Consider the following 20,372-nt stretch of genomic DNA (forward strand, 5'->3'; position numbering starts at 1 on the left):
CAGTTTTTGGTGTCTGATTGCTGTGGTTTTTGAAACCACATTCCTTGCTGGCTGAGGAATTGTGTGCTTTGTAGACCAGCCGCAACCGCCCCGTTGTTCCGCCCTGTTCAGCTCGAGGTAATTCGGCGGGTGCTGTAAGGTCATGGCGTTACCTCCTGCTTGCTGTGGTTCAAGTCTTGCACAGCAATGACTGCTGCAGCATAGTTGCTGGGTGGTAACCTGCTGCAACATGACATCTGCAGCTGTGCCCGCAGCCCTAGGAGAGGGAAACAAAGTGGGGGCTGACTTCCCATTTTAGTTTTACAGCTAGCTGTTGTCCTTAGAAATATATCCAAAGTGCCGTCGTCAGTCCTCTTTTTCCTGTGCCCCAGAAAGATGGGTAATGGCTAATTAATTTTATACTCCTGCAGCCATTCTCCATACTCAAATTTTGTTGTTGTTAAGGGCGACAATGCCCCCAGGCCTGCATGGTTTGGTTGATAAGGCCACCTTTTCTCTATTTGGAATATTTAAAGCGTCGGTTTCCCATGAGCCTGCTGCCGTTGTGCATTTGCACAGCAGCAGACACTGATTTTGGTGGCTGTATCAGATGAGAGAGCATAGCAGATTGTGACGCCCAGTCAGGGAAGCCTGAGCGAAGCTGATTGCCAGTTGTTCAAGTGCTGTGTGCCTGGGTGCAGGGAGGCTTTGGTTGAGGCCATGCTGGGGCTTAAGCCTGGTCCAGTGCAGCTGGTGGGCCTTGTGGCCCTGCAGCCACTGTAACGATGACCAAAGGTACTAATAAAGCTGTGCTGCTGTGAGTTGGCTCTTGCCATCTGGTCAGCCTGTGATTTAGGCATCTGCAAAGTGCTGCAGGCTTACTTACTGTGTAAATAAGACAAAAATAAGGGGCTTTTCTTTGTCAGTAGCTGGTCAAAAGGCCTTTTGAATGCTGGACATGTGGTCTACTACTCTGTTCATCCATTGAAACCATGAGACTTTCAGTGACAGCTTCAAAGCTTGTGAGAGCCCCAGGTGAGGCTGGGAGGGGGAAGTGGAGAGGAGCTACCCAAGCTCTGGTGCTGTATCTGCCAAGCATGTGTGGGTCTGACTTTATTGTGGCAGCTGTGGTTTACATCTGGTTTAAAGCTTCTTTTTTAAAAATTAAAAAGTATATGTATATATTTAAATTTGAAGCCACCCTTGTGCCTTCCCTTTCTGTGTTGTGCTGCCTTTCTAGGGAGGGGCCACGCAGGGTCTGTGTCCTGTTAAAGACTCTTACATGAGAAACAGATTATGTCTCTTCTTTGCTAGCATCCCTACAAAGTCTTTGTAGGGAAGGCTGCTTCCTTTGAATCTTCTTTCCCCATGCAGGATCCACCCAGCCAAAAACAATAAAATATAAAATTGGAAAGAGAAAAAATAGGGAGCTTTTGTGTTTTCAGTCTTTTGCTGCCATATGTGTGTTGGCTGCACAACTTGAAACTCCTCAAATGCGCTTTTTCCACTCCATCAAATCCATTCAAGTACATTATTCTTTAAGTTGCAGCAGAGGATAACCCACAGACAGTTCTGACAACCCTGTATGAGATGCCCTCCTCAGAACGGCATGGGTTGGGAGGGACTTTAAAGATCATCTAGTGCCAATCCCCTGCCATGCTTCCTGTCTCCGATCACCTCCTCATCTCACGTGTATGCTGACGCAGGAGGATCTGCTCTGTGATCTTCCCAGGCGCTTGTGTCAGGCTCACTGGCCTGTAGTTCCCTCGGTCCTTCTTTCTGCTTTTCTTAAAAACAGAAGTGATGTTTCCATGTCTCCAGTCACTGGGGACTTTACCTGACACACATGACTTTTCAGTTATGATCAAAAGTGTCTTGGCAACCACATTAGCCAGTTCCCAATTCCCTGTGGGCCTTGGGATACCTGTCTTCAGGCCCTATAGACTAGTACACATTCAGCCTCATGAGGGGGTCTCGCTGTTACAGTGGGAGGGATTTTGCTCCCCCAACCCCTGCCTAGAGGTTCAGAGCCATGAGAGATGTGGGAAGCCTGAGAACTGGAGTACCTCACCCTTCTCCACATCTGTTGTTCTGTTGTTGCCACTTCTCCCTTCTCCTTTATCCTCAAGCAGCGCACGTGGTGTCATTTTAAAATTTTATTTAACAGAAGCTTTCTGTGGTACGCAGGTCCCATGTGAGTTTGTGCTATAGGATTTGAGTAATGGTAATCCCTGCCCAGCCCTACGACAACTTTTGTGTGAGGAAGGAGAGTTTCTTTTAAGATCTCCACTGTGTAGAGCATGGAAGGCGATGGGCTGAGTAAACACAGAGCCAAAAATAGAGGCGTGTGGAAAAAAATAGCTATGGAATTAGGCTATGCTGCTCTTCGGTCAAGGCATTGGCACTGGGGTGCTGCTGGGCAGCTGCTGGAGAAGACGGGGCCTGTCAGTGATGTGGCAGCCCCTCTGTGAAAACATGTTTAAGGGCAAAAATGCTGGAGAGGACAGTAGGAGGAGTAAAACAAAAAAGTGAGTGTCACGGTTTGGCCTGGCTCGGCCTAGTTATGTGACAAGGAGTGAGGAACAGCACTATGAACCCTGCAGTCAGTGAAAGAGGAGGGGGTGTTGGATAAGGACTTCCCTGCCAGGACCTGTGGTGGGAGGTCCTGACAGGAGCTTGAGCAGGAGCCACGGCCCATGCAGCACCCGCACAGGAGCCAGGCTCCCACGTGCTGTCACTGTTGTGGTGACATGATAGAAACAACGGCTGGTTTGGCTGGCCGTAAGGGTGAGCCTTCTGCACCCACCAGTTCTCAGCTCAACAGCTGTTACACCAACAACTTTGGTTTTAATAGAAACAGGAAGTGTATTGGATTTTGTTCTGGATCAGATGAGGACCTTCGGCAGAGCAGTGAAATGGACTGGAGCAGAAGCAAATGGCATACTTTATGTTGGAGCCGCGCAGCTACCTGCTCTCCCTCTGCTCAGAGGAAAATGGCGGGTTTTTGTGTTGGCAAACCTGTGTTGGTGAGGCTGTGCCCTTTCTTGTCCCTACTTTTCCTCTCTCTGTCCTGTGAGGAGGGCTGGGATCAGGGCCTGGCTGGCGGTTGTGTATGCTGCACAGACAGACAGCAAACCCAAGACCACGTTATGAAGCTGTAGCAGTGAGGCAGGGCAGGGCAGGTGCATACTGGTGGAAGGGAAGGCTTAGGATCTGCACATGTAGAAGTTCAGATTCTTACAAAGGCTTGGCAGTGGTTTCCGTTGCTTTTATGTGTGGAGTATCCATAGTTTTAATCACTTAGGCTGAATCTTACTTGAGGGGAACATGTGTTCTTGTGTAGCATTGAGCGGCAGCCAAGCATCTTTCATTTAGCAGTTCAGTGCCAGTGAGGGATTCCTGTGCTGGTGCTATAGCTGTTGTAGGAAAACGTGGCTTGAATATTATGTGAAGTTTTTGGTGTTGAAGTTATTTCAGAATTGCATTGTTTCCAGGAAAAGGCCCATCCTGGCTTTTCTTTGAATGCCTGCCTGAAGAGATGGAACTCATTGGGAGTGCATTGTCAGTTCCTGGCAGATGAAGCTGGTGAGGATGACAGTGACGTGTCCAGGGATACTTTACTGCAATTTCCTCTTTTCCTCTCTGTCATGTACTCTGACGTACTGGGAGTCCTAGCAATTTGCAAGTCCAATATGTGATTTATGGTATTCTGTGTGTATTTGGGGTAACTTTATTGATGCAAAAAGCTTATTTGTAATCATTAAATCTTTGGTCACTTAAATCAGGCTTAAGTTGCTTTGAACGTTGTATGGTTTAAGAGCAAAATCTTAAGAGCAAAAGTCTCACTGAAATCGGTGGCATTACTGTGACTGGAATATGACTTGACTTGTGTTGCATTAGCAAATGTGTCTTCTGAAAAAATTTTCTTCTCCTAATCGTGCTCCTTTGCAATTTTTTCCTCAAGTCTTGTGAAGAAAACAATCTGAAGACAATGTGTCTTTGACCCCCGGTACCAGCTTTTGAGCCGGAGCAATGGAAGTTATAGATGGCTGCCGGCATACTGACCCTTTGATAGTTTCAAATGGATATGCAAACAGGATTTTCCAAGCAAACATGGAGGATAGGAGTGCTGATGCATCAGAGGTCTGTTGTGCTGAGCATGGCACCTCCAGTGATGCAGTCCCAAACGAACAGGAAGAAGCACCCAGATATAAGAAGTTGACCAAGGGCAACCGGATCTGGAATTTTGTTTGGCGAAGGAAAGGATCCTCTATGAGTAAAAGAAGGCCCCGGTCCATGATCGTACTGGGAGATACTTATGATGCCTCTGATGAAAAAAAGCCGTCCTTCATGGACCGAGTAATGCCCTTAAAAAAGCTAAGAACCTCTAAGCTGCCTAAGGATGTAGATTTCAGAGGATCTGCAGTGCAGGTTGCTTGTGCCCCTGAGGAGGACTATCCTGCTAGTGGGCAAGGAGCAGTCTACAGGGTTAGGAAACTGGGTGACGGCCAGAGGCCCTACCGCCATTCGTATGGGGGGCACATTGAAGATTTAGATTCCTCTTTTGAAGACATCGAGCTGAATATCAGCATTCCTGAAATTGATGCCAATGAAAGTAAATGTCTCAGGGATATTAGTATCAGACTACACAGTGAAGATAATGTTAGTAACTGCCAAAAAATACCAGCTAGAAAGAGCGAGTCTTTGAATTTTGAAAACGTTAAGAGTCCTGCAGTTACGGAAGGGGACAATCAAAAGAAGTGTACTGTACTCCCACAGGAGGGCAAAAGAGGAAGAAGCTCTGATGTCTGGAGCTATCTGAAAGGAATTTCATTAACTAGCAAAGATAATTCAAAGCTTCTAGATGAAAGAGCTGAAACCAATTTCCAGAACTTAGAAAGTACAACTGATCATTCCACTTCTTATTTGGACTATGGCATGAGATGTGAGGAGAATCTCAGCCAGCAGAAAAAATCAAACAGCGCAACCAAAGCCACTCACTTTGCGGGTTTTGTGCGGTTCTTCACCAGCGTGGCCGAAGCAGCTCGGCGGCTGCGAGGCTCCTCAAAGGCATTTTCACCTGATGAGAAAAGGCCCCAGCGGAGTTCCCGAAGCTGGAGGCAGGATGTCATCTCCCGCAAAGTGAGCCTGGTTATTGAGAATGAAACCGCGAATGCTTTCTGCACGGTGGGAGCGTGTCTGCAGTCCCCAGATTCAGGCGTGTGGGATAATCCGAGCTTTGAGAGTTCAGTGGGGAAGGAGACCACACAGGGCTGTAAAACTGCAGAGGTGTCACAAGACATCGGCTTCTCTGCCCTGAGCAGCAAGAATGATAGTTTTAATGAAACACCACTTTCTCCCTCTGGGGCAGAGCTCCCAGATGACTCTGTCACTGTGATAAATTCTGAAGAACCCTCTGAGACTGCAGTCCACTTTCCACAGACAACTCTGACCAAACAGATTCAGTACATGGACAATACTCCAGAGGAGGCACAGGCTGTGGGCAGGGACCTGCCGCATTTGGAAGATCTTCCTGGGAAAGATCTGGGTACTTCTGAACTGGGCAGTTCTCCAGCTGCTAACGGTGACTTTCCTGTTGTGACCGTGGCTCTGATCCACCATCCACTAAAGATGACTCTGCATGAACTCGAACCTCAGGATGTGGCTTGTGCTACAGTAGTTACTAACGACATGAGTGTGTCTCTAGCAGCAGCTCTGGAGCTTTCAAAGTCTGAACTGGATATGAAGGACCTGAGTAATCCTGAGTTGCCTTTACATGACTTATCTAGAGATGACTTGGAGTTTCAGGACTCCAGCAATACTCCAGAGAAGGAGCAGGTCGCAGATGGGCACCTGCCATGTTCTCAACATCTTCCAGAGAAAAATCTGGATACTGCAGTGCTGAACAGTTCTCCAGCTGCTAATGGTGACTTTTCAGCAGTGACTTCTTTAAAATGTGCAACAGTTGAAGGAGTGGTGTTTGAGCAGACTGATGGATGCTTCAAAAAGCACAGAACGAGTTCACCCGTGGAACAGAACCCTGTGGAGTTACTTAGCAGAGGAGTGCGCTTTGACTGTGATGATGAATGCCGTCCGTTCCATGTGACCATCTCTAGAATTGTCTCCTCTGGACTCCTTAACAACGGAAAGGTATGAGTAAGCTTTACTGTACAACTTCCAATAAGACTGCATTGTTGTTATACCTCTTATAAAGATGGTTTGCACTTGTAATAATTTTTATGTATTCCTCTTCGGAATTTTTACTTAATCATACAAAGAATGACTGTAGACTTATCAGTCTATGAGGAACCAGTTGACTGGCATGTCCCCGGGCTGTTAGTGCAAATTTCCAGAGTGCTTCTCTTATGACCTTTTGGCTATATCATTATCAGTGCCTTTAGAAGAGGGCTGTAACAGAGAGTCTTGTATTTCTATGGACTAACTTTAATTTTTCTTCCTCTCTGCATTTAGCAGTAGTAGTGGTAGAAGTTGATTTTTATGAGGTGATGCTGGTTACACCACAGCATCTGGAACACCAGGAAGATTCCTGGCACACAATCCTAGCCCAGAATGGAAGATGGGAAATGGTGGTTCTGAGAACTACAAATCTGTATTGCCCAACATGAAGTCCAGCTGTTTTCTTTTGGGTTCCTGTTGGCTAAAGATGAAATGTTTATTTTTATTTTTAAGGTGCCCAATAGGGAAATTGGGTCAACTCATGGAGAAACTTTTGCCTGTCCTTTTGGACTTCGAGAGACAACACATTATGGGGTGATGACATTGTTCCCTCCTGGAAAAGGGGTCACTAACTTCTGAGCCAGGAGGGGAAGTGTTTGAAAATTGGCAGCAGATTAGAAATACTGAGAAGAAAAAAGTCTGAACATCTGACTCCCAGTTAAAATGGACAGTACTGTTGTTAGTTATTCCTGCCTTTTTCTTTTTTTTTTTCCTCCATTTTTGTTATTCAAAAATATGAAGACAGTTCACTGTGTAATTCCAGAGAGTTATGAAGTGGGACAAGTAGTGGTCAGCCACTTGTGGTCAACTGGACAAAATGTTTTTAGGAGTGGCTTGAATGAGCAGAGTGTGGTTTGATCTACTTTTGCAGGGACTAAGCTGTAAGTATGCTGAGCAGGAGCAAGATAACAGGCATGAAAGGATTGAGTGGAGCAAGGGAAGTATTGGCAGTCTTTTCCCAGAGCAGCCACATTTTTGGTAACTGAAGGCTATGGCTCTATGTCTAATCCCAGAGTACTTGCAACCCTGCCCATGGCAGAGGAGCTGAAACTAGATGATCTTTAAGGCCCCTTCCAGTCTAAGCTATTCTCTCATTCTTTGAGGGCAAAATGTGAGCAATTTCCAAGGCCAGCTGTGTGAACAGAGGTGGGGTGAGTCCCATCTCAGCTGTTGTAGCTTGCAGACTTTACAGAGAAACTTAAAGATGATACTTAAGATAACTGAACAGGAAACCTTCCCCGAGTTCCTGTTGAGGGTGGTGATAGCAGTACGACCTCTGGATTATGGTGGCTCCCAGCCTCACAGGTCCATGCCTGCCACTTCACAGAAGCAATGGCAAGCTGGAAGGGAAAGCACACAGCCCACCCTGGTTTGTAAACACCTCTGGACCCCGGAAACTTGGTCTAGAGATGTCCAGTGATCTAAGATCAGGACCAAGTCCTGTGCAAAGGAAGGAAACTTTTGGATGGGAATAGACTTAGAGAGTCCATTAGCAGCTTGGGTAACAAATGTCCTGAGACACTCAAGGGATTTACTTGCTTATCTCTCATCAGGGAGTGGCACTCGGAAACAGTTCACCAAAAATAAAACATAGGAGGAAGAACTGCAGCCTGAGCATGACACCAGCAGCAAACTCAGGCCTCTTTATTGAGTTAGGGCTGAATTTACCTCCTTTCTGGCACCTGTTCCTTGGGACAGTTGTTGGCCCTCATCTGCTCCAGGCTGCTCTGCAGTAATTGAGGGATTTGGCTTTCAAGTGAAATGCTCCACCAAAAGTAGGGTGCTTCCAGGACAGGGGTGCTGTAAGCAAGTACTGCAGCCTTTGAAGTGCATTAGCTGTGTGAAACAGAAATAGCTTCAGCACTATTTTCAAAACAACCTACGTGTTTTCCCACAAAAAGCAGAAAAATGCTTGTTCTCACTGAGGCTCCCTGCCCCAGCCTGCTAGGAGGTGGTAAGAGGTCGAGGATGATGTAGTGCAGAGGGTGGTGGAGTGAGATGTGGGGGACCTGGGCATCGGTCCTAGTTAGACAGCAAATCTGCCGCTTAGCTGTGCTCTTCCAAAGCTAACACCTCCACTTCTTGTTCTCCTTACCTTGCCTTTTAAAATTTCATGTTTTCCATCAGCAGCTTACTGACAGTGTGGGCAAGTAACAGCTCAACGGTGTTTGATCTTACTGCTGTACAGAAAACAGCATTTAGTAAGAAGAGGAGCGGGTAGAAAACTGCTTGCTTCTCAAACTGTTCCTCCACCTAGCTGCTTTTGTGTCCCATCCCAAATTCTTATTTGTTCAGGGAACTAATGATCAGCATAGATAAAAACGTTTTGACACATTGTAAGCAATCCAAAATGAGCAATGGCAAATGAATTACCGATTCACACTGCTGCGAGTTGGGAATTGAAAGGCCTTCCTTATTTTCGGATAGGGATATGAGAAAGGAGCTCAGAGATGATGTAGAGTTTCTCTGAGATTTTGATCAACTTATGGCCTTCACTTACAAACCATAGAAGTTTCTCTTTTCCACAGAATCAGACACAGCCCCACAAGATGAATTTGGCCACTTCCAGGAGCTTGAGCTGATGCTGCACTGGGAGGAAGCTGTGAAACCACACCGGCTACCCTGCAGCTGGGCATTGCCACCAGGGTTTCAAACCACCCCATGTGTCCTTGGACAAAGTCTATGGGGGTTTTGATGCTTACTTTGAGCATGGCATGAGAAACGGTTGCAAAATACACCTGTGACAGACTATCTCAGATTTCAGTTTCCAGTTTGTGGAAACTCATGTTTCTCAGAAACTTGATTTAGGCTCATTGCTGTCCGAGATCCTTCTGGGTCACCTCGGGGCTCGCACAGATGTTCAGCAGGGACGGAGTGCTGTGGAGCCGCTCCATCGCATTTTGGCTTCTGCAGTTAAAATGCAGTTAAGATGCAAAATCTTTTCACTGCGGTCTTGCTCTGCCCTCTGCTGGCTATTTGTGAATTAAGGATTTATTTTAAGGAAAATAATGCTTTATCTGCAGGATTTTGAATTTTATCTGCGGGTGGTTTATAACCTGCATCTTGCTGCTGTCTAATTTTTTTAACCACACATAGAAACCAGTTGGTTCTGTGATGGCATTTTCTGGGGTAATTACAATTGCCAGAAGCTTGAAAATGAGTTCTCTCCAGTCTTGTGTGCCTGGACAGAGATTGCCTGCTTTGCAGGATAAGGTGCCAGGCTGGTTGATGGATCCTGCAGGTCTCCCAGGTAGTCTGCTGTTTCTCTCTCTGGTTGTCCACGCTTGTCAGCCTCACAGCACACGAGGGGGAGTGTTTCCTTTGGGCAGCTGTGAGTTTGGGGCTCTGTGCCCCATACATCGGGGCTTACTGTTCTGGGTGCCGTTCAGGTGCTCACTGCTCAGAGTGTGCAGATGCTGACAGTGCCCCATACCAATGATGATCAGTGCTTTTACAGCATTACTGGGGTTTGTGATTTCTGTGCACACTGTGCTGCATACGTGGGAAAATTGGAGGCTCATCCTGTGCGGTGGGTCTGACTGGAAGCACCGGATTGCTGATGTACCTGTGTGTGCACGTGCCAGAAGATGCACTGGCTGATACGCCTTCTGATAGCTGGGGCACTGGAGGCAAACCCAGGAGATCTCAGATCCTCCCACAGGCTTGGAGTTCTGCTTTAGAGCAGCTGCTGCAAATATCTTTTCATGAGAGGAAGATGGAACAACTTTCTTTCTCTCTGTTTGATGAGAAACTGCAAGCAGTTTGCAACAGGATCCTGTGGTGACCTTTAGCTTGAGATTGTTTGATTATCTCTCTGCCACAGAACGGGAGTTGCTGCAGGAGCGTGACTGCCGAGCTGGCTTCCCCCTCCTTGCTCTGTTCAGTGGTACTAACCAGAAAAGGTGCATTTCTGAGAGCTGATTTTCAGAGCTTTATCTGGTTGTTGCCAGTTGGCTGGGTTGTCTCTGCCTACTGTGCTTATGAAGGAGGTGTAAGTGAAGAAATACTGCTTTACTTTCTAAGTCCTCCTGCTGCCTAAGGAGCACTGTATTTCTGTCTGTAGCAAGGTATGATTTAGTTGCAGAATGAAGATCCTGTATATTTATGGCATTTAATACAGTCATGTCTGACAATCATCTTATTTTTAGAAGAGACAAAACCTCTAAGCTGTTCAGATTTTCTTAATAACTGTGAAGTGCTATCAAAATCTTGAATTAAATCCTATATTTAGTGCTATGTATACTGGGATAGCTTTCTTTCTTTTTTTTTTTTTTTTTTTTTCCTTTGGAAACATTTTTAGGATTGTGAGGGAAAGGCAGCTTGCATCTTTTAGGCTGATAGGCTTTCTGTGTATGTATAACCAGCCACCTGGGGATTTCAGATCCCACGTTCTCCTGAAGTGCTTGTGGAGCCTTGCCTTTCTCTAGTTCACAGCACTGACTTCTCCTACCTCCCTTAGTGCCATCAGAGCAGTGATATGAGCAGGGACTTGGAGGTTCTGCTGGCCTCTCTGCTGGAGGACTGTGTGTCCAGAACTTCTCTGCCCAGGAGGTTTGCTTTGTTTTTTTCCTCCTCCCGCTTGTTTCCCAATTAAGGGGAGTGCGGTGGAGCACTGGACATGGTACAGAGAATGGGACATGGAGCCTTACGTCATCCACAGCCTCCCACTGTGCCTTTGGGTAATTGTAGCCTGTCTGCTTTGTTCTTCATTTGTAAATAAAGATAATAGTGCATCAGTGAAAGCTGAGGGTGCTGGAGGACTTAAACCATCAGAGGCACCCAGTTATTAGCAGGGCTATGGAAGTGTGAGAAATCCGTCTCAAACTGAGGCTAAAAGCCTTCCAGTGAACAGCCCCCCTCTTTTCTTCTCCTGACCTTTCTAAACTGAATTTTCTGCTGATGTCTTAGCTCCAGGATTATACACAAGGCTTCCACATCGTCATGTGTCACAGAGAAGAAAATGAAAAGCAGGGTTTTGAACCACAGTTTTCAGAAAGATAAATTCATTCCATGGTTCTTGCTGTTGTCTCTATTGGGATGATTTCCTCCTGAAAGAGGAGGATAAAAGTTGGGTTTACTCAGGAGCAAGAGAAGCACCAACCTTTTTTCTCCATTTAGCTGTAAATGCTAGTTTCTCATTTGGATTAATGTTATCGTAGGGTGTACCTGGGGATATTTGATGCTTCAAAGGTGCTTCAGTCAATTGCCAGTGTCCTAGTGTTCTAAGCAATAATTCCTAGGCTATCGATATAGAAGGCTTGTCTTGTTCACAGTTGTTATCAATTACCTTCCAGATAAACTACTATTACTACCAAAGCCATTCAATTCCATCTGTGTGTGAAGCCCTTTCTCTCTCCAGAGGGCTCCTTGTACCCTCCCGATGACTCCAACAGCACAGCAGTAACAGTAAACCCGTTAGGTTTATTCACCTCCTGTCCTCTTCATAGACCATCTGTGGGCTTCTGTTTATGGAATTGGAAAAAGACCTTACGTGACCTCTGGAAATGCCTGGAAGGGAGTGTCTTGCTAAGATTCTTGGGAATTAAGAGAATGACATCCTGTTACTAATTTAATTCACTTTTACATAGATCTTTTTAAATCAAGACTCTTGAGTTTTGCAGGAATTGTTCTTGCTGGGTATCTTGGCTTTATTCTGAAAACTTGAAGTGTTTGTTTCTATAGTAGAATGGGCAGATCCTATTGTTCTGCTGGATAGGCACAGAAATGAGCAGATTGTTCTCCTAAACCTCACTGTTGCATTATTCTACTCCTGTGTGCTTCAAGTGCTGGAGATACTTCTAACACTTCTTAAATATGTCTTGAGCATGGCTATGCTCGTAAATCTGGGGTAGCTGATGGGGTGTAATTAGTTGTTGGCTGAAAATCCAGACAGGAACAGTCTCTCCTTTGCTTTAGGCTACCAAAGGGTGCATCTGCTAATTCATTTCAGGAGTGCCAGTTGAGGCAGATCTTTCAGCTGTCTGTCCACAATATGCTTTGGATGCGCTAATTGGCCTTAATGACCCTGAGCACCCTTAAGTGGGGTCTACGCTCATTATCCCAAGTGTTCATTTAAATTCAGCTCTGGATGCTCAGTTTCTGAAGACTGAGGTTCCTCCAGACTTTGGGCCCTCAGCACCAGCTAATTCACTCCCTGCTTGTGCTCCTGCTGGGGCTTGGTGACACCGGTGTGGACAAAATGCTGTGCAGAGCACAAATGTCTTCATCATGTTACCCTGGAAAGTGTCATGGAGACTCAGTGCCACCAGAAGTTGTTGGGACTTGAGCACCATGACCTGTGCTCACGGTAGGGACCCTCATACAGGGAGAATTAGAGCGTGCCAGAAGCAGAATCAGCAAAACATTTGTCTTTCAGCAAAAAATAAAAAGAAGAGGGTGCAGATTGCAGTGAGGAGTCACAAGGTGTGCAGTACCTTCTTGGCGGAGGGGAGGGGAGAAAGAATTATTTGTCACAAGTTTAACAAGCATTGCTAAATTTCTTCTCTGACCCTTTTCTTTCCAGACAATGTCTCATCCTTCTCAACCATCCCCACAAGCAGCTCCCTTCAAGGTGCTTGTAGAGAGATGTCGCTCCGAGCCGCTCTCCCAGAGCACCCCGATGGGGCTGGACCAAGTGGGGGGGCGCATGCAGCACCTGCTCAGAAGACGTGGTGAGTAGCTTTGCAGTGGTTATCCCCCAAAATCTGTCTTTTGGTCTTGCTAACATGGGCTAAAAAATCACAAATGTGGCTTGTATCTGCTCTTGTTACAACCCTTGAACCAGGTGAGGCGGCTCTGATAGCCACATGCTAGAGTTACTTTTTTTCTTGTAACTTTAGTGTTTCTGAATGCATTCCCTGTAATTTGGTTGTGAGAAGATGAACAGATAGGTGCACAAAGAGTAAAAGCTGTTCAGCAGCGTTTGTGGGAGTTGTAATTTGGTAGTATCCTCTTGGCTTTCTGTCATCTTACCTGTTTTTTGTTGTGAGTGCTTGGCATTTGGAGGTGTTGAGTGATGGATTCTGAGATCATAACTCAGCTCTAATGTTTGTTTGGAAAAGAGCAAGATGTGAGTTGTTTTTTCTGGGTGCTCTTCCTGAACAGATAGAGAACCCTGTGAGTCAAAGACTGGTGAGCTATCCTCTGCAGCACTTGATTAATGTAATTATAATTTGTCCTGCTCAAAATGACGCTGAGAAAGCAGGACTGAATGTATCTGCTGGAAGGGTCTTGTGTTGGCAGGTAAATAAGCAAATGCTCGAATGGGCAACGTGACTTTGTGAACCTCTAATTAAAAGGATTGATAATTGCTGTAAGAAAATCATTTCTTGGAGGAGTAGTACTAGCACTAAGAATGCCTTGAATTAGCAAGTATGGGAATGCTGCCAGACTGCATTGGCATTGCTTGGGAGCACACTGGGGATCTGAGCAGTTAATGGATGGCGGCAGCACGTTAAGGATTAAGAAGAATCAGAAGGGAAAAGGCATAGCAGCTGCCTCTTTAATTGATGGCTCTTCTGTAGGGGTGCACACGCTTTTAGCACAGGCATCTCTCAAAATGTGAGCACTACTGCGTTTGCACATTGCTCCCGAGTGCTACTATATTGGCACATTTCCTCTGCAGCTTGGTAGCAGCCTCTTGCTATAATCAGCACTTGCACTGCAGCTTGATTTTCTGTGAGTCTAGAAAGTGAAATGCTAAAAATAACAGCAGGGTGTCTACGTCAGCAGTGCGTTTAGGAAATGGGTCTCAGTGCAATCTCTCTCCCAGCAACGCTGGAAGAAAATAAGGATTGCTGCCCACCCAGCCATGCCAGGGCTGAGGCAAGGTCCCAGCTCTGCTGTGCTCTGTGCTGATGTCCTGGGCAGCAGGGAGTCCCCAACTACTTGATTTGGGAGCAGGGAGCTTGCAGTAAGCAGGCAGGGGCATGTATTTTGGCTATGTAAGTAAAGGCGACCTAAACACCAGGAGCACAGATCCTAGAGTGTGTGTCCCTGTCTCCCAAAGCTTAGACCTTTTATCTTTTGTTGTCTGGTTTCAAAGCCCTCGAGACCACAGAGCCTGAAAGGCAAACTGGGGTTAGAGGTGTGCCTGGAAGAAGAAAATTAGGGTTGGTCTTTGTAGTGGAAATGCTAAATCATGGCTTAAAGCAGTGATTGAGCACCTGGTGGGAAGGCAGCGCCAACCCAAGGGAGCTCAGGTGCATGCAGTCTACCTGAGTGACTGGAAGGGGTGAAGCCAGAATCCACCCCTTCCCAGACCTCATTTATAGATTGGCAATGGAGGTGAGGGTATCTTGCTGGAGATTCCTGCCTACCTGAGGCCTTCTGAGGGTCAGCAGTTTTTTTTCCTTTGATTTTGCATGCATAGCTGCTGCATTTGGGCTTATCCTTATTTGCTGCAGGCTGGAACTTTGCTACCCTGCTGTTACTACTGTACTTTCCACTGCATTATGGCATTACAGTCTTATATAGGACAGGAGTTCTGGAATGTGTGTTTTCTGTAGGTGCCTTTCTCCATGAAAGGGGTGATAAAGCTCCATGGGCTGTGCATGCCCCTGGGTGTGTATACACACATGGGCACAGACATCAGTTCCGTGTGCTGCCTGGGCCCCGTGTGCCCTCTGAAAGAAACTCAGGCTGGAGGAGGGGGTTAAGATCTAACTTCAGCTGTGGGAGGGGAAAACCCAGTCTTGCACAAAATGGCAGCTCTATCCCCCTAACAGAGAGGGATGGTATAAAGAACGTAACATTTGGGGTGATCAGGAAAACAGAGCTTAATTTTGAAAGGTGGATTATTAGCGCTTCCCAACCATTTGCTTCTTCTTTACAATCTTGTGCTTGGGCGTATGCAATCTGTAAGGCCAAGCTGAGAGCTGGTGTGAACGGAATAACTTAATGCCAGGTCAGAATTGCACTGGCCTGAAATGCTTGGGATGAGAAATAGCCACTGCTTTGAAAAACAGCTTTTGTGGGCTTTCCCGTTGTTGTTGTTTTCTGCATAAATTTGAGAAGCTGTTTCTTTTTCAAGGAATTGCATCATACGAACTGCAACAGTTACAAGGCTGGGATTTCTGCAGAGGTACCATTAGCAGTTATGACCCAAGGAGCACTTCTAGTATCGGTGTATGCAGATGAGGCTATTCTGCTGCCTGGTGCTTCTGGGAGAGCACTCTGGTTTCAAACCCACCCCATCTGACCTCACCTGCTCACACCACCTCTTAACTTGGCTCTTGGCTCCTAGTTTATGCCTGCCTTTTTGTAATATCCAAGCTGCACTTGTATCCTAAGAGCACCGAATAAAGCACCTAAATATACTCTCTGCTCTCTTTTTCTAAAGAAGGGGTTGAATGAGTCTCTTGCAAACAATTTTGTTTCTTTCATTTAAAAGAACAGCCTCCGCCCCCAGCCTGAGCTAAAGCACAGCATTTATCTTTTGTCATTCCTTCTTTTTTTTTCCTCCTTCTTTTATTTCTCCGGTGGATTTTAAACTGGCAGCTGAGAACGAACTGGCTTCCAAGACTCTGAAGGTGCGCAGGAACGGCGGACGTAGATGGAACCTCCTCAAGCCTGGAGCTGAGAAGCTGCAAATCAGTAGGGTAAGGCGTTGTTTGAAATATGCCTCTGCATGCTTCAGGGTTGTTGTTTACCTACCACATGTTTAGCCTTGGAAACTAACAACCTGCTTTGCTAACGGCTTCCTGAATCTGTGGTTCCTTCAGCCACAGATGAGAGTTATTCTTCTGCTATTAGAATTGTTTTATAGTGATAATAGGTGTGCTAACCTTTTCCATTGGATTAGTTTCCCTCAGACACGTAGCGGAGGCTTTGTGGTGTAGTGGAGGCACTGGACCTCCTGTTCCTTTGGTCGAGCGATCCTTGCAAGCGGAGGAACTGTGACGTTTCAAATAGCCTATAGATTTGCTCAGTGGTTCTGTTGATGCACTTCACCCCACCTCCCCCCAGCCCTTTTTTATCCCATGTCCATCGGGTTTGTTAGTGCACCATCTCTGTGACAGATTCACGTGATTCTTTCCAGAAGAGTTTTGCAAATATAGACACAATCTATTTTGTTCTTTTTTTGTGAATGTTGCTACTAGCTGGGGAAGAAAAAGCTGTTGTGGTCCTTGGGATTTCCCTGTCTTTCTCTGTAAGTTGAAAAGAACAATCAGGAAAGATAGCAAATAGTTGTTACATCTGTCTGATGTGCTTCCTTGTTTCTGTGTGGGATTGCTTTTAGTCTGTGCCATGCTGTGCGTTTGAAGTCTGGAGACCTTGGCTGTTCTGTGATCTTGTTTTGGCATTTGTATCGTTTGTGAGTCTGGCTTCACTGGTAGCCGACATATAAAACTGAATAGTACAAAACACAAATGCTAGCTGGCGTCTACCATGATGCAAGGAAAGTTTTCTAGTGGCTGGGCCAAAATAGGTTTAGCCTTTGTTGTTCCTCTAGGGTAGACAAACAAAGAATGATCTGGGAGCCAGGAATTTCCCTGCTGGAATTGACTGGAGGAAACTGACCTCCTGTGGTTGTGTCTCTGCGGTTCTTCTCTCTATTACTGTCCTTCCTTGCCAGTCCTTTATTGTATATCTTTCCCTTTGATACCTGATGAGTTGCCTTCCCGAAATGTGATTTCCAAGGAGGACACAGCCTTTGTGCATGTTTTTCTACTGCAGAAGCAGTAGATAGGTGGTGAGGCAGTCTACTCTGGCCTGCTTCGATATTTCTTGGCTTGCAAGAGATACATGCAGGGATAGACCACTGCTATCTCAGTAATTTGTGGCTTTCTGGAATGCCTCCCGTTTTCTCTCCTGATTTTAGTGGTCTGAGATATAAGATAGAGGGCAGTGAACAAGCAGTTCAACCTTTCCTTTTCTCTTACCTCCATTTGGATCCTACTGTTTCTCCAAAATAAGTGCTGCTTTCACCTTGAAACAGCTGTTCTAGTTACAGGGATGCTGAACATCTAAGCTTCTGGAAGATAAAATGATCAAAATTCTGTACAGCTGTTTGCTTTCTGGGACAGAATAAAGAAATGCAACAATAATATCCACCTATAAAGGATGCAGCAAGGATTGTTACTGCAGCGTTACAGCAATGAGACAGGCTGCAAGCCCTATCAAAGAATCTCATCAGGTGTGCCACAAATGTTTCCACATTTGGAATCTAGTGTTAACTAGAGCATAGGTATGTCTACTTAGCAAATCTAACACTTTCTTAATCTGTTCATAGGAGATGTATGTTTTACAGCCTTTGTAGATATCCCTTCAGCTCTGCTCAGAAACCAACACATTTTTCTGTTCTGCCATCATACTGCTAGCAAATACACAAAAAATAGAATTGTGTCCTGAGTCATCTCAAAAAGCCAGACTTGTTTCTGATTGAGAATAGAGCGTGACATGAGAGCAACCTTACAAAGGCAGCTGAGAATTAAAGCTCCAGCAAACCAGAAATACTGGTGAAGTTTGGGAAATGCTAGCTAGGAAATTTTCTTTCTCCAGTGGAGAAATATAAGGAGGATGTGAAACAGAAAAGGGAAATGAGCTCCTTGTGAGCACAGAGACTTTTATGTGATGCTTGGCTCAGTGACAGATCTGCCAAACACCTGTGTGTCACTGGGGCACAAGATTGGTTTGGGGTGCTGAATAAGCTGATCTCTGAGGCTTGTTTGGCACTGCCATTAGGCAGCTTGTTGCTCAGCCTGAATTACAGTGGACAAGCAGGTGTGAAACCTGTGCTGGAGTCTATAAATCAGAGTTACTGTGGTGAACACCACCAGAGCAGGTATATAAATTTGGCTCACAATAGCAGTGCTGGAAAAATTCATCTGCTGCCGCTGCCTCAAGTTGAGTGAAGATGTATGGGTCTGTAAATCATCTGTTTGCCAGAAAGAAATTTCTTCATTGACAAGATTTATAAATTTGAGATAAAATTTGTGAACTTGGGTATCTCTGGTCAGGTGTGTTCATTGGCAGGTGCAGAACTAGTACAGAAAGGAGTGATTTATACTTCCAAACCAGATGTCAGGCTTCCAAAGAAACTGCTTGATTTCTGTCTTGAATGGAAATGCCTGAGGTGGAGAGAGAGCAAAAGGAAATTGACAAAGCATTAGGCTTGTCTTGGAGGCATCAGTGCCATCATGGTCCTTGGAGAGATGCTGGTTGTTGTGCGAAGAGTCTTGGCATTGCTACATGTTACGCAAAAATGGAGAGCTGTTGCTCATCTCATGAAAGAATCTCTTTTTCATCAAGACCATTGTTTGTCACATCTGGTTTACTGTGTCCATCACTTTGCAGCAGGCTGTATCTTGGTGCATCTATCCAGATATTGGGGACAGCTGCTGGTAGCAGCCATGCCACCTCCCTGCTTGGTGGTTTTCTGTTACACCTGGGAGCTGGAAAGAGGAGCAAAGTGCAGTTGGAAAAGCAAGTGGTGGTAGCAGGACATGAGAGAAAGATGTGTGTGTAATCCTGTGTTCCACCTCACCTTCGTGCTCAGCATACATACACAGTGTGTTTTGTTTTTTTTTTTTTCTTACTAGTCTCAGCTTTCTTCTATCAGTCATACCCAAGCTATTTTAATGAGTTAACACCAGCAAGTCTGGACACAAGCCTTAGAAATTTCCTATGGGATAGATAAGGTTTATTATCCACACTTAGTGGGTGGGAATGAGGAAACTGAAGCACCACAGGGTGGTATATGGAGAGCCAAGCAATAATTTTTCATTTCGCTCTTAATTTCATGATGGGGAAAAAAAGGGAAATGGTATCAAAACTGAGTTGACTTGTAAGTTTTCAGTATTTTAAGTACACTTCTCAGCCTGGAGAAAACTCTATACTGAAACACCTTATATGCAAAGCATTTCATTTTGGCACTATGGTTGCTTGGAGTCTCTACTTTGATGGGAGCAATTTGGTGCAATTAAGAACCTTCAGGTGCCCAAATCTGCAGGCTGTGCTGCAGCAAGAAACTGAAATGCCAAAAGGAACTTCCAAAAAGCTGCATTAGCTCTGACAGGGCCCTTGGCATCTGTCTTACCTCTGTGATTTACCCTCAGGTAGGTCCTGCCAGCTGGTGTGTGGCTGAGCCCTTTGAGCAATGGACAAGGGAAGAAGTGAGTTACTTTCTCCAACCCCAGGGCTATTCCGGAAGATGCCTTATTGGTCAGACTGGCTGATGGGAGATACTCCAGAAGGAGATTCAAGCATTCTGGAATCAGAACCATTCACTTAATAAGTGTAGGACAGCTTTAGTTTTTAGTCTTTAACTTAGCAATGATGATGGCAAACATTCATGTTCTCTGCTACTTTCCCCATTTGTGTTGTGTGCTCTTGTACAAAGGACTAAAGCCTCACTTCATGTGCTGAATGAAGGCCACAGTTGAACTACTTAGGATGGAAACTTTGCATTATTGCTAGCATCTTCAACAGACTCTACATTAATGATCAGTAGGCCTGTTGTGCAGAGGTGTTGAATGTTTGCAAAACCCCACCAACCCAGCCTGTCCTTGCTCTTCTTCCCAAGCACAGGAAGAAGAAGCTATGTTCAGAAGCTTCTTTGAGCTGCCTTTGCTACCCAAAGCTAATTCCCCACTGGCACATTGTAAGGAATAGGAATTTCAAGCAAACTGCAGCCTGCAAGAAAGAGGAGTGAAGGGAAAGTTGATTTGGGTTCCCTCACTCACGCTGTGCTGAGATGAATAGGGAATGCTGGTTGGTATTCTGTACCAGCTCTTCTGCTTGCTATTTTTATCACCTCGCATAATGCTGAGTTTGCATTTTGTTTAGTGGGGTTATTTTTTTTTCCTCTTTGAAATGTGTCCTGCACAGTGTTTCTCTTGGCTTGCTACTGTGGGGAGGAAGGGGATATGGAAGGGATTGTAGACTGCTGCATTCTGATACGTGAGCTGTATGTAATCATAGTCATTTTTTAGCTCTTCTATCTACATGAATAAGCTGATAGAAAAACGTTGTCCTGTGGCTTTCTGGATGCTAATTAATTTAAATATCACCAATATTTAAATTAACATTGATGAGAGTGTTGTACGCACGTGAAGAGGGCTGCCAGAAAAATGCGTTGTCTTTTAATCTCTCTTCCTTCATTTTGAACAGTTAGCACTTCTGCTGCCTGGGTGCATCTCATCTGTGTGTCTTCT

General features: G+C 45.4%; 1 protein-coding gene across 2 annotated transcripts in view; it reads left to right on the plus strand.

Moving 5' to 3' along the window:
• ARHGEF9 (Cdc42 guanine nucleotide exchange factor 9) overlaps positions 1-20,372 on the plus strand; it is a 186,999-nt gene that overhangs the window by 13,237 nt on the left and 153,390 nt on the right. For both annotated transcript variants that reach the window (XM_042825095.1, XM_042825094.1), the window contains exons 2-4: positions 3,944-6,129; positions 12,740-12,887; positions 15,715-15,815. In XM_042825095.1, coding sequence (XP_042681029.1) covers positions 4,012-6,129; positions 12,740-12,887; positions 15,715-15,815 — 2,367 coding nt within the window. In that variant the 5' untranslated portion in view covers positions 3,944-4,011. The remainder of the gene's footprint in view (positions 1-3,943; positions 6,130-12,739; positions 12,888-15,714; positions 15,816-20,372) is intronic.

This window comes from Centrocercus urophasianus, unplaced genomic scaffold (genome assembly GCF_019232065.1).
Source record: "Centrocercus urophasianus isolate 14NV4802_14NV808 unplaced genomic scaffold, USGS_Curo_1.0 seq_24, whole genome shotgun sequence".
NCBI lineage: Eukaryota > Metazoa > Chordata > Aves > Galliformes > Phasianidae > Centrocercus > Centrocercus urophasianus.